At 35.6% G+C, this 26,064-nt stretch overlaps 1 protein-coding gene and 1 non-coding gene across 2 annotated transcripts in view; one reads left to right on the top strand and one right to left on the bottom strand.

Moving 5' to 3' along the window:
• Positions 1–10,066: 10,066 nt before the first annotated feature.
• Positions 10,067–26,064, bottom strand: part of LOC145267094 (N-acetyllactosaminide beta-1,6-N-acetylglucosaminyl-transferase-like) — a 52,717-nt gene continuing 36,719 nt past the window's right edge. Inside the window, exon 2 of the mRNA XM_080123090.1 lies at positions 10,067–11,604. Coding sequence (XP_079979216.1) covers positions 10,218–11,604 — 1,387 coding nt within the window. The 3' untranslated portion in view covers positions 10,067–10,217. The remainder of the gene's footprint in view (positions 11,605–26,064) is intronic.
• Positions 16,600–16,690, top strand: Trnak-uuu (transfer RNA lysine (anticodon UUU)). Its single transcript is given in 2 exon segments — positions 16,600–16,636; positions 16,655–16,690. It is a non-coding gene; the product is annotated as a tRNA-Lys (tRNA).

The following is a 26,064-nucleotide window of genomic DNA, read 5'->3' on the forward strand; positions in this document are numbered from 1 at the left end:
ATGTAATGTAAAGCTGGTCGCTTGGGGGAGTGGGGGAGTGGGGGGGTTTTCGCTGTACAGGTTACTTTACAAGACAGGCGGTTACTCAGTGCATTGGAACGAGTGAAGGAGGTTCCATTTCTACAGACTCATTTGCCGATTCCCATCTGAAAAGACATGTTTCCTTTTTTCTCCTTGCTTCTGGATAGGAACGATGCACTTCAAGCTCATCAGTTACTTCCCTTGCTTTAACTTCGACAACTTCAAGTTCTTCCTTTATGTATTGTGACACAAATAACATGCCAGCCCCGATGTGAAAAATCTGGTCATCGATGCATATTGAATAATTCTGTAGTGCTTTACTAATAATGTTTATTTGAAAATACCAGGTAACCAAACTGTTACACCGGCCTTTCTAACACAAGGGAAATTACACCGGTTCTCACTATATATAGTGTCAGTAATACCTACACCGATGGAAGAAACGACAGTACTACCACTGACTAGCTGCATGCAAGCCAGTTATGCCCGTTTCCTACCTTTGTATCTGTGATGTTAAATACACTTGTTCCTTACACCAACCTCGACTTGATTTCCTTCTTTTTACTATTGTGCCATGACACAACAGATTGGCGATGAGGATGAGATCATGGACAGAGTGTTTGATACTTTTCAGGTGACCATACCAAAGACAGCTCCTGAGAATAGGAGATCAAAAAGAAAACGGAAATCAACTGAGTTGATTAGGTTGAACTCAAAACAAAAACATTATTAATCCCCAGACGGGATATTTTCAAAGTGGGGGGGGGTACACCGGCCTTTCTAACACAAGGGAAATTACAACGGTTCTCACTATATATAGTGCCAGTAATATACACCGATGGAAGAAGCGAGAGTATTACCACTGACAAGCTTCATACAAGCCAGTTATACTCATTTCCTACCTGTGTACCTGTCATGTTAAATACACCTGTTCCTTAAACTAACCTCGATTTGATTTTCTGCTTTTTACTATTGTGCCACGACACAACACAAACAAACAAGGAAACGACAGTTCTTGGTATCAATGGCTAAAGCTCGATATTATGTGCTAAAAAATCCATCTCGACTATCCAGAGACACAATTTTTCGATCACTCCAAAATTTCTGTTGTCTGAAAACGCAATGACTTAACAGTTTTAAACTTTGCTTTCCACCTTGGGTTCGGAAGGCTTTCAACTGTAAGGCGAGTCACGTGTTTCTTAAGAATAGCCTATCGCTTTGTTGACGCGGCAAATAAATTGTATTGTTTAGGAGTTGCATAAGCTCCCCCCCCCCCGCCCAGAAACAAATAAATAAAAAGAAATACACCACCAAATAATATAAAATAAACTTTTGTTTATTTTCGTGAAAAAGAAAAGAAATTACTTTTTTGTGTGTGCGCAAAGATGGCAGTCTGTATGAAAGAAGGAAGGGAGGAAGAAGGTGAAGACTTAAAAGCTTGAAAGAAAGAGTCCGACTTATGTGTTGTGGCGGAGTGAGAGAAAGAGAGAGTCAAGCAATGTTCCTTGACGTGCGAGCCAAGCTGTCATCTCAGCTACTGAATTTCACTCGGCGAGCGTTCCTATTGGTGTCTGTTGTCCCTCTCTGACGAGAAAAGTTCTTTTTGCCTTTTTATATTTTTTTAGAGGCCCACAGAGGCTTGCCAAAAAATAAGTTTTTTTAAATCGAGCTCTGATTGGTCAAAATTTCATATTTTTGACAACAAAACGTACTTTCAATTACATCGACCATTTCTCAAGCGTCCTGCTTTTTGACCCAAAAGGTTTGGTGTGCGTGAATGCTGTAATTCTCGCGCAAATGAATTTATAAATTTTAATGTGTGTGTGCCTTAGAAAACTAAAATAAGAAACAGCACAGTATATACGTTGCAGATAAACAAAGTAAGGAATAGAGGTAACTGACCAGCTTGCAGCATCAACAATTACCACATTAAGTTGATGACGCACGCATGGCATTGTGACGAATTATAAGAATAAAGCATACCTTTAGGAGAGTTAGGTCTTATTCGACTAGAAGAACACACAATAAATACACAAGATGGCGACTCGGTATATCAAATAAAGGGAGACAATTTCCTACAAAAGGGCAGACTACTCTCTCAAGTGATTATTATTTTACCACAAGGACCACCAAGGATTCAAGGAAATCAGGGAGTCTATTAGGGATGATGGGAAGACACCTGGTATTTGTACAGTTTAATCAAGACATTAAAAAATAAAATATCGAAAAAAGGTTATATTGTATGCATCTGCTATGGAACAAAGTTCTTTGAAAAAAAATTTCACTTAATTTCATCAAGCAGTTTTTTTGTTTTTTTTTACAGCGAAAAAACAATTTGTTATGATACCGAGCAAAAGGTTCGATTTTTGAGAAGAAAAGCTAGTAATAAAGATGGGGAGGGAGTGTCGGCGCTTTACATTGAGTTATTTAGGTTTATTCGACTAGAAGAACACATGATATATATACAAGATGGCCACTCCGTATATCCAACAAAGGGAGACAATTTCCTAGAAAGGGGCAGACTACTTCCTAATTGTGGCTTATAAAGCTTCTATCAGTACTTCCACTAAACAAATTAGTGGATACTTTAAATTCTGACTCAATAGAAGCAGAAAAGATGGTTGCAAGTGTAGGGCCGTTACTGTTTGATATCGACTGAATAGCATCGACAACTGCAGCTAAATGAGTGCTGGAATTGCCTGAATGGCACAATTTTGCAAAATGTCCGTTTGACACACCAGTTCCCGTCAGATCACCAAAGTTAAGCAACGATAAGTATGGCCAGTACCAGATAGGTGACCATTTGGGACTTCCAGGTGCTGTATGTGCTCTCCACTTATCTCGGCATTGGTTTCCAATCGTCTTGGACTTCTCCTTGCCACTGGACTCAAGCAGTGCCGATTCAGGAGAGACATGGGTGGAGATTGCGCAACCCTTGCCACACAATTATGCACGCAGCTGCCCCTACAGGGGGTATCCTTTGTCTTTCGAGACTGAACAGAGGCATGGAAAGTACAGTTTTTGGTGGACTTCTGAGAAATTTCAGTTGGGTTTACTTCATGACTTGATATGGTTCTGGTTGGGTCTATTTTAAGGTGCTATTGATTTCTACGAAGAGTTTTTTTTCCCCCCCAGAAGCGGTCTGTACTGTGTATGACCCTCGTTCTCCACTCAATTGCGTGACAAGTGCAGGAGACCAGTCGCATGCCTCTTTATTTAAAACGTGCACAGTTTATCTTACGTGCAGTTTGGGCAAACTTTTGTATGTTGATCAGGGTACATCTGATTTGCTAACCTCTGATACAATTGGGTCATTATTTTGTCCTTGTTGGTATTTTTGTTGATGCATTTGACTGGGATTTTTCCACCTTGCTTCCTCTGTTACAAAAGTTCACCTGGTGATGGAATGATATGATCTAGATGAGTTGTCCCCAGGCATAACAATGCCATGTTCAAGTCACGACCACTTGAGGAAACTTTAATAAATACAGATTTCACTGCCCGGACACAATATTCCGCTGAGTCACTTGATTGCGGGAACTTGGGTTATGACGTGCCCCAGCGTCCTATAAACCACCCCCAACCTCTCCATATTAGGAACGACTTTCGGGGTTGGGTGTGTGTGTTTATTCCGAAAGCCGTTCTTAACATGGGGAGGTTGAGGGTGTTTATACTATGCTGGGGCACGTAAATAATTAGTTCTTTTCGGAAGTAATCAGTATCTAGTTGAATTTTTTTTATATTTTGTTATTTATTTCAGGCTTCGGTCATAGTTTAAAATACTGATTTCTTCCTCTGATTCTGACGACAGGTGCCCGAAAAAATGGTGTCTCCATTTTCGGCGATAAACTGTAGTAGTAGCAAAATGCCCCTAATGTCCTTGTTAATAATATCGTTAAAACTCTAAGCAAAATGAATTTCCTCGAATTAACGATATTATCATTGAATTAAGCATTGCTTATTCAGTATTTTCACCAAAAAATAAATAATTGCAAAAAAAAGAAAAGAAAAGAAAAAAAGAATATATATTTCATGTTAAATATATTATTATTTTAAAATCTTACTGGTAATCTATTGTTTTCTATAAACATAAATAAAAAACAACTTTACTAAAGTTATAGTTTTAAATACTAACAAACAGACAAAAAAAAACGCATAAATTTAATTTTGCTTTTTTTATGAAAATTGTACGAGCCCTTCTAGTCTCGCACAAAAACGCGCGTTCACATCTCAAGCCATTTTTCTTGTCATACACATACGCGCGCACGTACACACACGTAGATATATTCACGTTAATTTGAAAGTCTTACAAATCGACATCGACACATGGGAAGAACTTACTCTGCAAAGGCCGAAAGCTTGTACGTGAAAGTCGTGATACTCTAGAGAAAAGAAAGCAGGCCCACAGCAATCTGAAGCGAGAGCTTCGCAAAGGTTTAATTGATGGTCTTAACCATGACACACAGTGCTGGAAATGCGACACTTGTGAACGAGTGCTTTTGTCAAAAGCTGGCTACGTAAACCACCTTAAGTCGCACAAAACTCCTGTTCAGGTCAACGTTGCACCTGCGAGGGGCGTGCAATAAGTAATGCCCCTGACCCACTTCCCATAGCAGTAGAGCAACGAAACTTGGCACAGTTATTAGTCTTTCTCTACATAGGAACCACCCAGAGATATGCATTTCTTCCATCGTTTGATGCAGCTCTGGAGACCATTTTTGTAGAACACCCCAGATTGGTTCTCCAACCACGACGTGACTTCAGAAATCAAGGCTGCATCATCTCGGAAATGCTTTCCTTTCAAAACCAACTTCATGGCTGGGAAGAGGTTAAAGTCAGAGGGTGCAAGGTCAGGAGAGTAGAGAGGATGGGGAAGGATTTCATAACCACACGCCCGTGCTTCTGCTCTGGCGACATGCGAGTTGTGGACCGGAGCGTTGTCCTGCAGGAGGAGGGTACCTTTGCTGATCTTGCCCCGCCTCTTGATTTTGATAGCTTCGCTTAATTTCCTCAAAAGTGAAGCATAATAGGCTCCTATAATTGTGGTACCCTTTGCCAGGAAATCTGTCATCACTACTCCGTCCTGGTCCCAGAAGATTGTGAGCATGACCTTGCTAGCGGAAGGCTGCACCCTTGCCTTCTTTGGAGGTTGTGAGTCCAAGTGCTTCCACTGCATTGACTGGGCTTTGGTCTCTGAATCATAGCGATGGACCCAGGTTTGATGAAATCAGTCTTTTGAAAAACTTTGACTCATCTTCTTAGCACATCTCCAAATTCATCCTCGAGCATTCGACGTGTTCTCGCTTTTGGAATGGTGTGAACAATCTGGGAATCCATCTGGCAGACACCTTTTGCTTATGCAAATGGTCATGAATGAGAGTTTCCACAGACCCTGTACTAATCTTGACATCTTGGGCTATTTGGCGAATGGTAATGCGCCGATCTTATAAAATGGCAGCCTCAACTTGACGGACAGATGTCTCATCAATGGCAGAAGGGGGGGGGGCGACCAGGTCTGGAAGCTGTTTCCACAGACTTCCGGTCATGTTTTAATCCACGATGCCAGCGTTTTACAAGGTCATATGATGGGGTATTATCACCATAATTTCTTTCATTTCATCAAAAGTCTCCTGTGGTGTGCATCCTTTCAAATACAAAATCCGGATCACTGCTCGACATTCAACAGGCTCCATTTCACACCTGACTCAGTTCAAACATCTGTAAAACAGAAACCACAATTAGTTCAGAGCTTTAATTTGCCACATAACCCGTAGAGATATAAATCATTGCACATGCAAAATTTCAGCTAGATCAGACAACTAGAAGTGGGTCAGGGGCATTACTTATTGCGCGCCCCTCGTATTAGTCCGAACTAAACAAAGTTTGCAAGTCTACTGCTGGTTTGAGAAGACATGTTATTGTTCATAGGAATACCCTTCAACCTCCAGACGAAGTCAACTCGATGGAAATTGCTCAATTTGTATGTCACATCTGCTTCAGGATGTGAAAATCTGCAGCAGGGGTGCAGAGTCATCTGAGATGGCATGGACGGCAAGATTGGAAGAACTCAATGTGACGGCGATCATCTGGAAAAATGCAACAATCATCAAGTATGTATGTATGTATGTATGTATGTATGTATGTATGTATGCCTAAAACTTTCGACAGATGCGATGGATTTTCACGAGATGTTTTGAAGCTCGATTCTTCGGACAACAAATATCGAAAATTTGGCCAAAAACATTAATTCCTTCATCCTCAACTGGGCACTTTTTACAAGGAGGTGTCACTTTTTTCACCGATATTTTCGAAAGTCATCTCCTTTTTTACGATTGACTAGCCTTAATTTAAACCTTTGCCACTTCCGGTTTGGCGATGAACGCAACGACAAAGACGTCATGTTTTTTTTTTGGGGGGGGGTCACGTTTTTTTCCTCCTTCATCGTACGGGTTCGAGCCTGCTTGCCTACTATCACTTTTTTTTTCTCTCAACACACACCTCCAAACATTTTTTCAATTAATAAATTGTAACCTGTGAGTATATAAACAAACGTCATCGAAAATTTTATAATATTGAATAAAAAATGTACGAAGTCAAATATGTACCTTTTATTTATACCTTTTTTTTCAGAGAAAAATAATAAAAAAAATAGTCTTACTTGTATACATTCATAAATATTCTAATTAAAAAAGCTTTTCTTGTATTATTACAACAAAAATAAAATAATTAAACGAAATTATTTTATTATGCTTTTCGTGATCCGTAATTTTTGGTGAAAATCAGCGCCATAAATTTTCAGCGAGACGTTTTTTTTTTATATTGTAAATTGATTTTTTTTTAATTTTTATCATGCATTTTTTTTTTTTTTTTGTTATAAAAAGAATGTAAATTTTTTAAATTCGGTATCTTATGTAATTTACCGTTGAAATATTATCAGAAAACTGATAATTATTTTCCCAGAGAATTTTAAAGTTGATATATTCGGATTTGAAATTCGATTAAAATGTTGTGAGGTTTCTTTTTTTTTTTTTTCAACATTTTTCATAGCAATTTTTTTAACACGTAAATATTTTTCTTTCTTTTTTCTTTAGAGAGATTAACTTTGTTCTGTTATCTTTCAAACACAATCAAAGTTAAGACTAAAAAATTAATCATGGTCAGCCTCTTTTAAAAAGCTTAGGATTTGGGGTTTTTTGGGGGGAGTGGGGGTTCAGTTATTTTTGCTCGTAACTATAAATTACATAATTCCCTTTTTTGTATCTTTGCGAGAAGGTTCGTCTGTACATCACTTACAATTGAAATATTATTTTCGTTCTTCTGTTAAAATAAATTTTGAAATAGCATTTTGAAGATCTGTCAGGGTTAGGTTTTAGGTTGTCACGCTTAAGTTTGAAATATTTTTTTGTAATGTTTAAATTTTAAATAGTATTTTCACAGGTCTGTCACTTAAACTTAAAATAACATTCATGTGTCACAATTAAATTTGAAAATTTGAAAAAGGATTTTCGTCCATCTACCATGCTTTATTTTGAAATAGCATTTTCGTTGGCCTGTCATGCTACAATGTAGAATAGCATTTAGGTTGGTCTGTCACTTCAAATTGAAATAATATTTTCATTAATCTGTTAAACTAAAAATGTGAAATAGCATTTTCGGTGGTTTATAATGCTTAAGTTTTGAAATATATTTGGGTTTTTTTCGTCACGCTTAAATGGCACATAGTAGTTTTGTTTGTCACGCTTACAATTGAAATAACATTTTCGTCGGTCTGTCACACTTTAATTTGAAATAACATTTTCGTAGGTTTGTCATGTTTAAATTTAGTATAGAACCTTCATCGGTCTGTAATGCGTAAGTTTTGAAATAGCATTTTAGTTGTTCTGTTACACCATTTTGATATGTCATTTTAGTTGCTCTGTTGCAGCATTGTGAAATAGAACTTTGGTTCATCTATTACAATATTTTGAAATAGCATTTTAGTTGCTCTATTACATTTTGAAATAGCATTTTAGTTGCTCTATTACAATATTTTGAAATAGCATTTTAGTTTCTCTATTATATTTTGAAATAGCATTTTAGTTGTTCCGTTACACCATTTTGATATGTCATTTTAGTTGCTCTGTTACAGCATTGTGAAATAGCACTTTGGTTCATCTATGAGACAATATTTTGAAATAGCATTTTAGTTGCTCTATTACAATATTTTGTAATAGCATTTTAGTTGCTCTATTACATTTTGAAATAGCATTTTAGTTGGTCTATTACAATATTTTGAAATAGCATTTTAGTTGCTCTATTACATTTTGAAATAGCATTTTAGTTGCTCTATTACAATATTTTGAAATAGCATTTAAGTTGCTCTATTACATTTTGAAATAGCATTTTAGTTGCTCTATTATGGTTTGAAATAGCATTTTAGTTGCTCTATTACAATATTTTGAAATAGCATTTTAGTTGCTCTATTACAATATTTTGAAATAGCATTTTAGTTGCTCTATTACAATATTTTGAAATAGCACTTTAGTTGCTCTATTACAATATTTTGGAATAGCATTTTAGTTGCTCTATTACAATATTTTGAAATAGCATTTTAGTTGCTCTATTACATTTTGAAATAGCATTTTAGTTGCTCTATTACATTTTGAAATAGCATTTTAGTTGCTCTATTACAATATTTTGAAATAGCATTTTAGTTGCTCTATTACAATATTTTGTAATAGCATTTTAGTTGCTCTATTATAATATTTTGTAATAGCACTTTAGTTGCTCTATTACAATATTTTGAAATAGCATTTTAGTTGCTCTATTACAATATTTTGTAATAGCACTTTAGTTGCTCTATTACAATATTTTGAAATAGCATTTTAGTTGCTCTATTACATTTTGAAATAGCATTTTAGTTGCTCTATTACAATATTTTGAAATAGCATTTTAGTTGCTCTATTACATTTTGAAATAGCATTTTAGTTGCTCTATTACATTTTGAAATAGCATTTTAGTTGCTCTATTACAATATTTTGAAATAGCATTTTAGTTGCTCTATTACATTTTGAAATAGCATTTTAGTTTCTCTATTACATTTTGAAATAGCATTTTAGTTGCTCTATTACAATATTTTGAAATAGCATTTTAGTTGCTCTATTACAATATTTTGTAATAGCATTTTAGTTGCTCTATTACAATATTTTGTAATAGCACTTTAGTTGCTCTATTATAATATTTTGAAATAGCATTTTAGTTGCTCTATTACAATATTTTGAAATAGCATTTTAGTTGCTCTATTACAATATTTTGAAATAGCATTTTAGTTTCTCTATTACATTTTGAAATAGCATTTTAGTTGCTCTATTACAATATTTTGAAATAGCATTTTAGTTGCTCTATTACATTTTGAAATAGCACTTTAGTTGCTCTATTACAATATTTTGAAATAGCACTTTAGTTGCTCTATTACAATATTTTGTAATAGCATTTTAGTTGCTCCATTACAATATTTTGTAATAGCACTTTAGTTGCTCTATTACAATATTTTGAAATAGCAGTTTAGTTGCTCTATTACAATATTTTGTAATAGCATTTTAGTTGCTCTATTACAATATTTTGTAATAGCACTTTAGTTGTACTATTACAATATTTTGAAATAGCAGTTTAGTTGCTCTATTACAATATTTTGAAACAGCATTTGAATTATTCCATTACACCATTTTTAAATAGTATTTTTAATTCCCGTTATAGCATTTCCGTTAAATGTAATGCCTTATTTAAAAAAAAAAAAACTATTCTCCCATTTTTTTCAGTTTGAAAAAGAATAATTGTCGATCTGTAATGCTTTAATCTGAAATAGCATTTTCGTTGGTCTTTAATGCTTAAGTTTGAAATAACATTATTTTTAGCCTGTCATGAATAAGTTTGAAAATAGAATTTTTGTCAGTCTATGACGTTTTTAATTTGCAATAACATTTTCGTTGGGATGTAATACCTAATTTTTAAATATTATTCTTGTACGTTTGTCACATTTAAGTTTGAAATAGCATTTTTGTTGGTCTGTAATGCTTACGTTTAAAATATAATTTTTTTTCTCTCTCAATCTGTCATGGATAAGTCTGAAAATAGAATTTTCGCCAAATTATTCGTTGTGTTGGACGTAATCTTTATATATAAGGGGCAGATTACTCCTCCCCGGTGTACTCTAATTTTTAGTCCTCTGCATAATCTTTCTCGCTATTTTCGTTTAACGTAATCTCCTCCAACCATGTTTCCTTTATTTTATCCAAGTAAGATTTGGATTTTTTAATGTCGCCAAGATTCCGGTTATACTTTACATGTGGCAAATTCAAGTAGTAATACCAGTCGAGCTGTTCCAGAGTGGCGGAATATGCCTTTTCGTTAACCCACTCTTCCAGGCAATCGAGTGCGACAGAATCATAATCCTCATGGAACTTGTTAGCCGCAATTTCCATAGAATTCCGTAGCCATACCAGGTCCCCGGAGCTGAACACGCAAATTGAACGGACAAACTTTCCGTGACATTTCACGTTGTCGAAAGTCCATATAATGACTTTTGATGCATGGTGACGGTTGTTATGAGTTATATCTGTATTAGGGCAGCCCCCGGGGGCAAACGGGAGCCTGTTAAGTGTTGACCAGATTGTCTCTTCCGGTGCAAGTGTCTGATTTAGCCAGTGAAAGAGGTCTAAAGCGACGCTATCCGTTAGCAGGAAGTTGACAAAATCCCGCGCAAACATTCCATACGCGCTTCCCTTGTACAGGTTTAGTTTGTACTTAAATGGAGAATGATAGCCACTACGCACCAGATGGTCATCAACTATCACGAACTTTTCCTTAACGCGGTGCATTACTGTTAATGGATATGATTCAATGTCGTTAGTGCCGTTAAATATTTTAAGTATTTCTACCAGCTCTCGGTTGGATCTCAAAACGAACTCCTGGCCGGTGAGGTTAATGTAATACTTCCACTTAACTCCTGATTTGATAGCGGCTTTCATGCATTCGAATTCGATCATCACCATACGAATAGAAGAATAAACAGCGTTTATGCGGTTTGGCAAAACCACGACATTTTCAAGGCAGTCAGCGAGATCTTTTATAAGCCTATACAATTCATTGCTAGATTTCGAATCGATATGAATGCAATAAAAGTTGTGGCGCCTGTAGACAGTTCTTAGAAGCTGCTCCATCTGTCCGGGAGACATGTGTATCTTAATCCCGAAGGCAATCGGAAAAGCACGCTCCTCATCCGAAACTGGCTTATCGTAATAACCGTGTTCGACTCGCAGTCTAGGGCAGTTTTTGACCAGTTCCTTCAACGTACATCCTTTCATTGCGTTTCGCGATTTGGCGAAGGGTTTAACGAATCTCTTACCCTGCAAGAATAGCTGGCAGTTGGTTGAAATGTTCTGTGGGAGTCGACATTTTCCCCAGTCGGTTTCAGATACGGATGATTTCTCTGATTTCTTCAATTTCTCCGATTTTTGACGTTTCCGTTCAGCATTGTAATAAAAAGAGACGGCCAGGAAGCACAGAATGGCGATTGTCGCACCCGCCACACATTTTCGGATGAATCTGAAAGCAGAAAAGGATTAACGTAAGGAAATGAGATTGTTTAAATGGCTATTAGACACTATCCCCGGGTGTTCTTGTTTAGTCTCCCTGTATCCTTATGCCAGGATACTCTGTAAAATTGCCTGAAAAAAAAAAAAAAAAAAAAGATGTTCTGTAAAATTACAGGTATACTCTAAAAAAAAAACTCACACAGGAGATGAACATGGCTTTGGTAAAGACCAATTTTGGAACGACAATAGCGTCTTTAAGTATTGCCTAGAACCACACACACATTTTATTGTTTACCAATTTATTTTATTGTTTATTAAAACACACACAAACACACACACACACACACACACGATATGATTTGCGAATCTTAGGTAGGATGACCCTCGATGTGCTTGAGGTATTGTGGTGAATAAGAACTTTAGCTAGAATCAAGCATAGACTAGCAAAGGTATAGGGACGAGGATGACCATAGACACCCACTCCCCAATTTTTAGTGGCCTTGTGCCTAATTTTTTGTTCATTTCTATTTGGTTTGTAAACTTTTCAGAATAAATAAAAAATATATAACTTATAGTGTAGTATCTGTTCTTCAGATGCTACCCTTCAATGTTTTATTCTCTGCGAGTGGAGGAGAAATTCTTCACGACTGAGACAATTTTTATGTTTGTTCCTTTCTCCACGTTAAAAAAAAAAACGACCCTGGTGTCTAACTCTGCCCTCGTGGAGGGGCATTGTAAATAGGATATCTATATCTACTATTATATAGAAGGAGCCTGGTGCGCATCTGTGTGTGAGTTCATTCCCTATGAACTTGAAAACGGCTGGGCCGATTTTTCATTAAATTTCACACGAAGGTACTTTATGTGACTGACAGTGTTCTTAGATAGGTTTGTATCAGAATGTTTCCGATGAGGATCGATGATCAATAATCGAAATACGATGAAAGAAAGAACAGACGATGTTGACCAAAGTAAACACCTTACACAGCCTAACATCACAAGTACATTTGATAAGTTTTATTATAACGCAAACCAAAAAGCCCGACATATTAAATCGATAGTATGTTCTCTGATATGACAAGTGAATGTTTCTGTTTAAAGCACAATTGCACTATGATACTTAACCTTTTCATGTAAAACTTTAATTTAAGCCATTATCATCGCACAGGCAGTAAGGCCAGGTATATAAAATCAACAGTAGGTTCTGTAATATGATAGGGAACCGTTCGAAATGAATGTTTCTGCTTAGAGCACAACTGAAGTATGATAGTTGACTTTTGCATTTTAAACTTTAATTCAAGCAATTCTATATAAAAATAATTTCATAAAGTCATCAATAAAATACAGTGCAATGTAGACTACAATGTATAGTAGACTAAGTAACTAGGAAAAGGCATGTGAAGCTTCCTCCCAGTGTACTGCGAAGGGCCCCCAACTAAAGCAAGCAATCCCAGGCAACGCCGGGTCTCCCTGTTAGTATATATATAAGACACTGATTAAGTTCAGATGAAAAATCCTGATAAATATTACTTGAAGTAATACTTTCAAGGTGATCCTAGCCAAAAAGGAAAAGCTCAATATTTAAGAATAGAGCAATATATAAGTTTAGTGGTTACATTTTAAATTCTGAAAAAAAAAACGACATATAATAATTAATTAACCCCTTCTATATATTCCTTTTGTCAAACAATAAATTCTTAAATCGAATATATGTCTTTATATGTTGTTTTTTCAGAATTTAAATTTAACCACGAAACTTATATATATATATATATATATATATATATATATATATATATATATATATATATATATATATACACACACACACACACACCACACACAAACACAAACACAGAGTGAGAGAGAGAATACAAGCTTTTCAAAATGTCATCACGAGAGAGAGAGAGAAAGATAGATAGATATATAGATAGATAGAGAGAGAGAGAGAAAGAGAGAGAGAGAGAGAGAGAGAGAGAGAGAGAGAGAGAGCTAAGGAGGGAATGAGAGATTTTATTACACCAACAACCCAACGCGTACTGTTTCCCAACTAATAGTTAAAAGGAAAAATAGTGATAGAGAGAGATAGAGAGAGAGGGGGTGGGAGAGAAAAAGAGAGAGAAAGATAAATACAAGCTTTTCAAAATGTCATCATGACAGAGAGAGAGAGAGAGAGAGAGAGAGAGAGAATAAGGAAATAAGAAATTTCACTATATCGGCTGCCCAACTGATTGATATCCTAACTGAAAGTTAAGAAGAAAAATAAAGAGGTAAATAGAGAGTAATAGATAGCTAGATACATGGAAAAATATATATATAGAAAAATTCGGGCATGAAAAGTAATACGTTTAAACATGGAAAAGTAAAAGACTAGTTGTTAAAACTGGAAAAGAAAAGGACAAGATATTCTAGTAAAAAATATAATAAATTTATAACTTAAAATATTGCAGCATTAAAAATTGATTATATAATGTTAATGCCAGTTTTATTTTTTTTGCTACCCCCCCCCTATAAACACATATGTAATAACAATGTACGACACTCGTCTGCTTTAAAAAAAAAAATCCCCCAATTATCTCCCTTTCATGTTTTCATATTCTCTCTGTTTCACTTGTTACTTCTCTTCTTGAATTAGTAGCAACGTGGTTGCTATGGAAACCAATCATAAAAAACGTCGCTCACCTCCTTACGTCTTTTTTTTTTTTTACGATTTTGAACACTTGTGACACATATAAAAATACACGATATTATATTCTTCTTTTTTTTTTTTAATATTTTGTTGCCTTGATTTTTGTGAAAAAATTATATGCATGCTTGATTATGCAAACCGATAATCATGAAGCTTAAATAATTGGGTCAATTAAATTTGACTTTTATATGAACATTATCGAAATTTTAATATATTAAAATTTTGGTTAAATACATGAATAAGGTGTCTTATATATATATATATATATATATATATATATATATATATATATATATATATATATATATATATATGTGGATGACTATATATATATATATATATATATATATATATATATATATATATATATATACTTGTTTATTGTTATATAAACATGCTCACATCCCGCAGCGGGATGTGAGCATGTTTATATAACAATAAACAAGTATTATCAGCTCTTTTTATTGAGCACTATCTAACAACCTCGTTGAATTCACTAGTCCATTACTTTTGAATATAAAAAAACCCGTATATATATATATATATATATATATATATATATATATATATATATATATATATATATATATATATATATATATGAACAAATGATTAATAAAACATGTTAAAAGACATCTTGAAAAAGAGTTAAAAACATTTAATTTTAAAAAAGGAAGCACAAGATAAGTGGATAGTCCTTAATCCACGGAGTTTCGAAGAAATACTCTCCTTCTCATCAGAGGGCAGGAATTAGCAAAATGCGGGATCGGATTTTGCATATAAAAGTATTTAATGAAACTACAAGTAAGTCACAGATCTTACTTGGTTAAAAAAAAAAAGTGAGGTAAGGGGAATCGGAGGTAAAAGAAAAATGATAAAAAGATTTCACATGAATGGATAGTCCGGTGAAGGGTAACAAATCCAAGAATATATATATATATATATATATATATATATATATATATATATATATATATATATATATATATATATATATATATTGTTTAGTGGAAATGATAATTAATAAAAACTGAAAAAAGTGCTCAATACTGTTGTAGAGCAAATATGCGTTTTTTTTATTACCGTATCTTTCTGTTAAGTTACATTATTGTTTCCTGGCCGTTTTTTTTTTTTTTTTTTGCCGTCTGTAGCTTCCTCAGACTTTTACAGAAATGTTCATTATTATGGGATGATATATGTGTGTACGTGCGCATGTGTGTGCTCGTGCCCGCGGCCGCTAGCTAACCCTCTCCAAACAATTAACAACAACATAAAAACTAAATAAATAAACCGAACAGATACTATACTTTAATCTTGGCCAAAAGGCCAAGAAAAGGGTATTTATTTGCTCCCCCACCGAGCAAATTAGGTACAAGGCCGATTTTTAATGTGAGGAGTGAAGGGGAAATGGGGACCAACTTCCCGGGGAGTAAGAGAGCTGGATAGTGACAATTGGTATGAAGGGTTGCCCCTACATTGACCAAGGTCTTATATGTGGAGTTGCCCCCACATATGGTCTTTGCTTGCAGTATCTGCCGGAACAGATGGTTTTTATTTGCTCCCCCACCGAGCAAATTAGGCACAAGGCCAATTTTTAATGTGAGGAGTGAAGGGAGGGGGAAGGGAAAAAGGGGACCAACTCCCGAGAGGTGGGAAATGGGAGCTGGTTAAAGGCCAGGCATGTGGGGTTGCCCCCACATCTGGTCTTTGCTAGTCATAGCTAGTCCTAGCTTGCAGCATCTGCCGGAACAGATACTACACTTTGATCCTGACTCGAAGGCCAAGATGTCCCTGATAGTAGCCTCCTACAACAAAGTGGCAACATGCCTTGTTAGCGGGTGAAAACGTAATAAAAAAAAAATAAAAAAAACGTTCCGACGCGATCGAAGCGCTAAATGTTTTGGTTTCGATTCTAGCTGATGGCACCTGAGTAATTTATTAGGTACAATAAAATTGTATCCGTGATAATAAATACGAAATCTGCATGAATTAAAATATATTAAGCATATTTTATGACCAGGCAAGTCCGGGTACTCCCTGCTAATTATTGAATAAATATTGTTAAGAAAGGTGAAGTGTCCTTATTTCTATCCCCTTTGAGTGCCTAAAGAAACGCTCGGAACCTGAAAAAAAAAATCAGATAAAACTAAACGATACAATTTTGCAGCCATTTTGAGATCTAATAGTTTCGATATAACCAGCTTAAAAGTCGGCAATATTTTCAAGATAAGACACGATGACAGACACACAGACACATTCACAAAAGCTTTAAAAAAAATTAACACTAGTATATAAAGTTGTGTACCTAGTTTGTCAGCCCGCATAGCTCAGTCGGTAGAGCATCAGACTTTTAAAGATATGTGTTTAAGAAATCTGAGGGTCTGGGGTTCGAGTCCCCATGCGGGCTACAGTTATTTTTTATTTTATTAGTATTTTTTTTTAATCATAAGTTTAAAATATACGCCAGATTGCGAATACTGAAACATTTAAAACGATCAAAATCCATTTTTGTTTATTTCGTAAATGACGTTATCTTTTGGAGGATTGTAAAAAAAAAAATGCACCATTTTGATACACAATTTCAAAAGAGCCTCTCATATATGTTAGGCATCTGTTTATGTTTTATATAAGAAAGACAATTCTCTATTTATTATTATTTAGTATAAAATAATGATTTCAAAAGTTATTTTTAAAAAATATGTCTTGGGTACCATTCGCTAAAATCGAAACCAGAACGTTAATTTTTTAATTAAAAACTGTGTCTTAGGTACCATTGTAAGATAATAGCATGGTTAAAAGTTAAATTAGTTATTATCGATCTATTGATCTATCTATCTATCTATCTATCTATCTATCTATATGTCTGGTGATATTGTTAAAATAGTTTATATTTTAAGTTATTTATTGTTTAGCTGAAGATGTTTACATAAATTAGCTGAGTTAAATACACAAAATAACCTTCAACAGTTGCGTACGTGACAGAGACGCGTGCTTTTGATGGTGGCGTAAGGGAAATGACAGGTCAAGAGGTCAAGACAACCAGATTGAAGAGTTTGGGTTTGGTCACGAAAGTGAACAGACGTATTCAAGTCCGGGAAGCGGGACTGGAAAGAATAAGCAATGTAGACACGTAATCCAGGCTCCTCGTGAAGACCACAGAGACAGCTGAAATAAATTTATATTTTAAAAATATAAAGTGTTGTTTTGTGGTTTCTCAAAAGAAGGAAGAACAAAAGTATCACTTGGTTATGGTGTTGACTATTACATGTTTATCACAGAGCCCAGCCGTGAAGATAGAATAACTCTTGGATAAAGAAAAGGTATGAAGTATATATGATTCTTTGTATAAAAAAATGATAACTTTATGTAAATATGAACGGTAATATATATCCACCTCTACATAAATCGAAACCAGAACGTTCATTTTTTAATAAAAAAAAGTGTCTTGTTAGATAATAGCATGGTTAAAAGTTAAATTAGTTATTATCGATCTATCTATCTGTCTATCTATCTATTTATCTATCTATCTAGAGAGATTGTTAAAATAGTGTATATTTAACTTAAGCTAATTTCTGTAAACATTAATCATTCCCAATATAAACTATTTTAACAATATAACTGGATAGATAGATAGATAGATAGATAGATAGATAGATAGATAGATAGATAGATAATAACTAATTTAACTTTTAACTAGTGTTGGGACGATTAATCGGGAATCGGAAAAATCGACAAATTTGGAGGTATCGGAATCGATATCGGAATCGGAAAAAATGAGGCCTATTTTCCGATGACAAAACGATTGTTTGATTGTCATTTTTTATTTGATTTTGTTTAAAACATAATTTTCCATTGCTGGTAATAATGATAAAATAATATTTATTGATTTTAAACTATCAGTGAAGCTAGAATCTATAAATCGTCCTCCACAAGTGTTTTTTTTTTTTTTTACGTTTACGAAAATATCTTAAAAATTTAACATGTGTTTTGTTTTTGTTTTTTTCTGGGTTTTTTTTTTTGTTTTGTTTTGTTTTTTTTTTTACAGAAATCGGGGGAAATAACAATTCTATAATTAAATATTTAGAGATTTATAAACAAAAAAAAATCGGAATCGGTAATTGTATCGGAATCGGGAAAAATATTGGAATCGTCCCATCCCTACTTTTATCCCTGCTGTTATCTAATACGATGCACTAAAATCGAAATCAGAACGTTCATTTCTTGTATTATTTGGATTTTTTGGACTATTGTTCTCATCTTGGTTGTTTTTTTTTTTCACAACGTTTCGGCCGATGTAACCTCTGATCGTCTTCATGTGCATTCACACTGGATGTTATTGGTAAATGGTGAAAAATAGCGCCAAGTCTTTTTTTTTTTATTTTTTTTTTTTAATAAATCCGGGTCCATTCCGTTTTTTTTTTTTAAATATGATGTTTGTATATTTTTGAGATGAGAATTGATAATTATTTTTTGTATTATTTGGATTGTTTATCATCTTGGTTGCTTTTTCCAAGCTATTTCAGCCGATGCAACCTCCGACTGTCTTCAGGTGCGTTCTCATTAGATGTCATTGGTGAACGATGAAAAAAAGCGCCGTCTATTTCTTTTTTGATAAATCCAGGTCCATTACGTTTTTTTTTTAATTTTTTATGATGTTTGCATATTTTTGAGATGAGGCTTGATAATCATTATATGAGAATGCACTTGAAGGTTACACTCGGCCGAAACATGAAACATCGTATTAAAAAAACAAAAAAAAAAAAAAAACAACGGAATGTACCCGGATTTATTAAAAAAAAATCGACTTGGCGCTATTTTTCACCAATAACATCCAGTGAGAATACACCTAATAATGGTTAGAAGTTACATCGGTCGAAACGTTGTGGAAAAAACAACCAAATGAAACAATAGTCTTAATAATATAAAAACAATAATTATCTCAAATATATCCAAACATCATACCAAAACGTTTAGTAATCAAGGGAGCTACCACTTATCAAGGCCCGGATGCCACTCGAGGATAAGGGTTAATGAGTGTACAGTAGTCGATGGAAAAACCTCGTAGTAATTGTTAGTAGCGAGAATTGGGTAACTTAGATTACTTAAGGCAATGGTTCATTAAGAACTTGTTCACTTGACAGGGGCATGCTGATGAGATTTTCTAGGGTGCTGGGAAGCAACTCCCTTTAAGACAACGCTTAAACTGCTTTGTAAGTATGGGAGCTAGTTCTGGTTAAAGCTTTTTGAGCACTATAATAGGAATGCCGTCAGGGCCAGTTGCTTTACTGAAATAGAGGTTTTTGATTAGCTTGGCAACGTCACGCACAGATATTTGCATGTCGCATAGCGTGTTTTCAGACACAGGAGGAAATATGGAGGGTTGATGGCCTTGATCATACAGGGTAGAATTAGCTGACGAGATTACTCCAGGTCCATTGTACGTTCAGGATTTTGATAAATGCAAGACACCTCCAGATTCCAACTGCTCATTGCTTACATTCAGTATACCGCCATCTAAAATTACTAATAAATATATTTTTTAATCAGCTACATCATAATTTAGGTCATAAGTGATTAAAGATTCTGGATTGTAAGTTTGAACCTGTTGCTAGGCATGCTAGTTATTTGAAATCCATACTGATGAGTCTCTAAAAGACGAAGCAAGTTTGTCAATAAATTAATATATAACATTTAATCATTATTGTAAGTCCCCTTAATAAAAGGAAGAACAATTTCTTCGATTGGGACAAAATAATTACATCACACTGAGCATTAACATTATAGTTCTCTTTCGTTGATTAAACACTTGTTTTGAGGGAATCACCTTCCAAATGGACTGTTATATCCATCATATAAACCATAGACCTTTTGATCCCAGGTGTGGATTTAACACCAGAGCGACCCGCGCCTGCTCGGTGACGTTTACTACTCTTTTCAGTTGTAACCTTTTTACGTTGTTGTTCCAGTAATACATTGTTTAAACTCTGTTCTGTTTTCTTTGTGGCTTATTGCAAGCCATAACACTGGCGACATTGAATTCGGAGAACGTACTCACATTTAAATACAGTGTTCTAAAAAACTAAACACTGACGACATTGGATTCAAGTAGCATACTAAAATCGAAACCAGTAACGACATTGAAAAAAAAAATACTCGCGTTGAAATAGTATTCTAAAAATACTACCGACGTCGGACTCAAATGTTATCAAGCCTAAGAAAGTGTCTAACATAATACTTGCAACTGAGAACTTCACGGTAACTAAAAAATAAAAAATAAAAAAAACGCAGATCATTACAGAAAAAAAGAGTTGAAAAGAAAAAAGTTCGTCACGACTTTCAAAGATAGCGTTGTACTTTTGCAAAGAGAAAAAGGTTCGTCGCGACTTAGAAAGGTCAATTTTTATACTTTTGGAAAAAGAATTTGTCACTTGTGGTTTTCGCTACTAAAATCGGGCGTTATTTATTTTTTCTCTGGAGAAAAATATACACTTGATTTTTTTTTTCTTTAGACAATGAACTTTTTATATATTTATGTTTTTTTTCTTTTCTGTTCTGTTCAATAAATGTCTGGAGGAAGAAATAAAAAAGAATAAAACGGTTTTGTAAAATTCAGCGAACATTTTGAAATTGCTAATGCCGACAAAGCAAAATGGACGAATTGAAAGTAGCGTTGGAACATTTGACCAAGTTGTATATCGATGCCGCAAAGCGTCAGGCACGATTCGAGGAACAGCAAAAGGAATTGCAAAAACAGTTAGCGGAATGTCAAATACGAACTGAGGAACAGCAAAAGGAAACTCAAAAACAGTTAGCCGAACGTCAATTACGAACAGAGGAATTTTTTATAAAAATTGTTAAGAATAATGCGAACGTGGAAAGCAATTCAGCGTTTTCTCAGAATACAATATGGACCGCGATAGACAATTTTAAATACGAGGAAGAGGGAAAATCATATTTTCGGCGTTATGAAGATTTTTTTTTTAATATTGACTGCAGCAACTGGTCTGATCAAAAGAAAACCAGACTTCTACTACGAAAATTGGAAACGGCTGAGCATGATAAATTCGTGGATTACATCTTGCCTTGGAAAACAGCAGATTTATCATTCAATGAGACGGTAAATTTGTTAACAGAACTTTTCTCGCCGAAAACGTCTCTTTTCCATAAGCGTTGGAGATGTTTGAATGTGGTAAAAGACGATAATGACGATTTTGCCAGCTACGCAGCTGTAGTGAACAAACGCTGTGATGACTTTAAGTTGTATGAATTAACAGCAGACAATATGTAAATGTTTGCGCAAGGGTTAACATCGGGAAAAGATGCGGAAATCAGGCGCAGAGTCCTCACAAAATTAAGAAATTAACCAAACTTAACACTTCAAAAATTGACTGAGGATTATCAAAAAGTAGAAATTATAAAAAAAAAAGATGCAAGAAATATCGAAGCAGGCATCGCGAATATAAAAAAAAGTAATTAAAAAAAAACCGTCGAAATGGCACACAGACACTAACCACCGAAACTCAGAAAAACTAAAAGCACCGATCGCTTGTTTCAGATATGGTGGAATACATTGGGTAAGGGATTGCTCATTTTTAACAAAAAGATGCCATTTATGCAATAAGATCGGTCATAAAAGTTCGCACTGTAGGAAAACTCAGAATCGAAGCCGTGTACGTCAAACCAGAACTAAGGACGTCGTAGATGAAAATCTACGCAAATATGTAACGGTTAACATTTTCGGCAAGGCTATTAAATTCCAATTAGACAGTGGATCGGATCTTTCAATAATAAATATCAAAACGTGGAAAATATTACGAAAGCCGACTATGTTAAAAACTAACAAAACGGCGACGGCCGTTAATGGTACAAAAATTCATTTTGAAGGTGAATTAATTACAAACATGACTTTACGGGGAAAACAAAAAAACTAAAATTGTATGTGCTAAAAGATAGTGAGAACCTGTTCGGTTCTGACAGCATGGAAGAGTTTCGTCTCTAGGATCTTCCTATATCCACATTTTGCAAGAAAATAGATACCCGCCCAGCAGAAACGGAGAAACTTATAACTTGTTTTAAAAAAGAATTCATAAACGTATTTACTCTTGGCCTGCGGAGATGTACAAAAATGGCCGCAGATTTTAAGTTGAAACCTGGCACACAACCGATGTTTAAAAAGAAACGTAATGTCCCGTTCGCTTCCCTGAACAAAATAAATCAGGAACTAGACAGATTAGAAGGCATCGGTGTACTGGCTAAAGTTGAATATAGTGAACGGGATGCTCCGACAGTTTACGTAAAGGAAAGGTCCGGGAAAATTCGCGTTTGCACCGACTTCGCGGCCGGACTCAACGGATCCTTAGAAGATTTTCACTATCCATTACCTAGTCCAGAAGAAGTGTCACGAAATTAAATGGCGGCAAGTTTTTTTCTAAGATCGACCTAAGCGACGCTTACCAACAGATTCCGGTAAACGACAAAAGCGCTAACCTCCTCTGTATTAACACTCATCGGGGTTTGTACAGATACGAAAGACTCGCGTTTGGTATCAAGGTGGCACCCGCAATATTCCAGCAAATAATGGATACTATGCTGTCCGGCTTGGGCACCGCAATCGGATATCTTGATGACATTATCATAGAGAGCAAAAGCAGGAAGGAACATGAAAAACATATCAGACAAGTTTTCAGTCGAATACAAGATTAGGGATTTAAGATCAAAGCAGATAAATGCGAGTTCTTTTTACAAACAATTAAATACCTGGGTCAAATAATCGATAAAGATGGCAGACGCCCAGACCCAGATAGGGCGACCGCTATTAAAGAAATGCCGGCACCAGTAAACATAACTCAATTGCAGAGTTTTTTTTAGGTTTGGCAAATTATTACCAGGGGTTCATCCCAAATATGCACAAATTGCGCGCACCACTTAATGAATTGCTGAAAAAGGATAAGGCTTGGGAGTGGACAGAAGATTGCCAGACATCATTCCAAGAAATAAAAAGAATCCTGATTTCAAAACCATTCCTAGCGCACTTCAACCCGCAGTTGGACATAATAGTAGCTAGCGACGCTAGTAAATATGGCGTCGGGGCGTGCATGCTACATCGAATGCCGGATGGCTCAAAACAGCCTATTGCTTTCGCATCACAGACTCTCTTGCCAGTGGAAAAGAATTATTCTCAGATTGAGAAAGATGCCCTAGGAATTATATTTGCAGTTTCAAAATTCCACTGGTTCTTGTATGGAAGATATTTTTTTTCTACAAACCGACCATAAGCCGTGGATATCCATTTTTGGATAAAAAAAAGGACTTCCATCATTCACTGCGAACCGACTATTAAGATGGGGAACTATTCTGCTGAACTATAATTTTACAATTCAATTTCTCCCCTCAAAACAACTATCCCATGCAGACGGTCTCTCGAGACTGATTCCTGCCAAAATGGAACCTCTTGAAGATTTAGTAACTGTGGCACTACGTATTAATAGTGATGTAGACACCATGATAAACAATATTGTCCGCGAATTGCCGGTCACACTTCATGAAATTAAGTCAGAATCCCTAAATGACAATTTCATTCAAACCACGAAGCAGAAATTAGCTCTGGGTGACACCCAGGGGCGGAGATGGGACTAGTGCCACTCGTGCCCGGCACGACCAATAACGCGACCAATGTTATTCAAAATGGATTAAAAAATAGATCGGTCGGCCAGAGAAATGTAGCCGAGAAGCGAGAAATTATCAAAGATGGGCGCCCAACTCCTTTATTGGTGAATAAGGTTAGAACTCGTTCGTTCCAATCCAAATGATTTAATGACATTGACTGGTTATGTTCGAGTAAATCTGAAGAAAAACTCTATTGCTGGCCTGGCTTGCTTTTCACGTCTAAATCAGGACAATCATGGACTGATATTGGCAAGGTACTTTAGTCAATCTGTGCTATACAATGGAGAGTCACGCAATAGCAACTACGGTGACTTACTTTGATTCCATGGACCATGGGTTGGGAACTGAAGATGACAGAAGGCAGTGGGGGGCACGAGTAGAAATAATAGGCTAGAGTCGCCACTGGTGACACCAGTTCAGAAATTTTTTTCTGGTTGCGACGAAATACTGTTATACGGTGAAAGGGTTGTCATCCCCCAAACCCTTCAAAAAAGAATTCTCAAGGATTTTCACATGGGACATCCAGGAATAGACAGAATGAAAAGCCTAATGAAAAGTTTTGTTTATTGGCCAGCTATGGACCAAGATATTACCGACATGGTGAACAGATGCAAAGGCTGTGCTTTGGCGGCAAAAGCACCACCGATAACATATAAACCTTGGCCTAAGGCTGAACAACCATGGTCGAGGATCCACATCGATTATGCGGGACCTGTGGGGGATTTTTACTACCTGATAGTAGTTGACTCTTACTCTAAATGGCCAGAGGTACTAAGATGCAAAAAATCAACCACGGCAACAACGACAAATTTTTTAAATCATGCGGAACCCCCAGCAGAAATCATGTTTGGACGGAAAACAAAATCCGTATTTGATAAACTGTTACCCAAACACATAGTACACAAAAGAACCCCTACAATGCCAACGAAACTGTTTAACAGCTGAGATAACGTGTATTTTAGACATTTTATAAATAACGTTTCTTTTTGGAACAGGGCACGATCTTACGAAGATTCGGCAATATAACATACATCATTCAGGGCCCAAAGTTCCAACATAAGAGGCACCTGAACCAAATCAGGAAACGCTTCTACGAGGATCAAGAAGAACCACCGCAGGACGGCAGTGAGACGATTGAAACTGTGTATGACTGTCTTGACATAGACCTTCCAAAAGGGATGTCAGAACCGAGACGCTCCGGCAGAAAGAGGAAGCGCACAGACCCCTTCGTGGTCTGCCCCAAAAGGAAGAAATACTGATTTTCACAACCGCGGAAATCAGCTTGGGAGAGGTTGTTGTGGGGGAATCATCCTCCAAATGGACTGTTCTATCCATTATATAAACCATAGACCTTTTGATCCCAGGTAGGGGGGGGGGTTGTGGGGGAATCACCCTCCAAATGGACTGTTCTATCCATTATATAAACCATAGACCTTTTGGTCCCAGGTGTTAATTAAACACCAGAGCGACCCTCACCTGCTCGGTGACGTTTACTACTCTTTTCAGTTGTAACCTTTTTACGTTGTTGTTCCAGTAATACATTGTTTAAACTCTATTCCATTGTTCTGATTTCTTTGTGGCTTATTGCAAGCCATAAAAACACTTTAAATGCAATTAGCGGCGCTGGTTTGTATGACATTTTATATGCACGCCTCAATCGCTCTGGTGACATTCTAACAAAGGCTTAAGGACGTTGGGTTACAAAACTCAAAGTCGTATGTTCGAACCTGTTCGTAAGTAGACAAGTGCTTAACTTCATACTGATGAGTCCTCAGAATACAAAGCAAGGTTTTCTATAGATGGAAAAATAATTACTTATTGTGGTCTGAATATCAGTTCTTTTATACAGTAGCCCTTTTTCCTCTTCCATTGCAAAACTCATTCATGTTCTGCAGAGCAGGGAACAAAAACGATAAAATCCACTATAAAACAACCAAACCAAACCAAACTAACAATTGAAGATACAAAAAGCTTGAAGAATAAAAACCTTCTACAAAATAACTGGATGCAACATGAATACTATTTATTTTTTTTACATAGGCGTCACCACTTATCAAGGCCGATAGGCCACTCAATGGGAAAGGGTTAAAGAGTGTACAGTAGTCAAAAGGACAA

Source organism: Euprymna scolopes, chromosome 42 (assembly GCF_053919585.1).
Source record: "Euprymna scolopes isolate OS-2025 chromosome 42, ASM5391958v1, whole genome shotgun sequence".
In the NCBI taxonomy this organism is placed as follows: Eukaryota; Metazoa; Mollusca; class Cephalopoda; order Sepiida; family Sepiolidae; genus Euprymna; species Euprymna scolopes.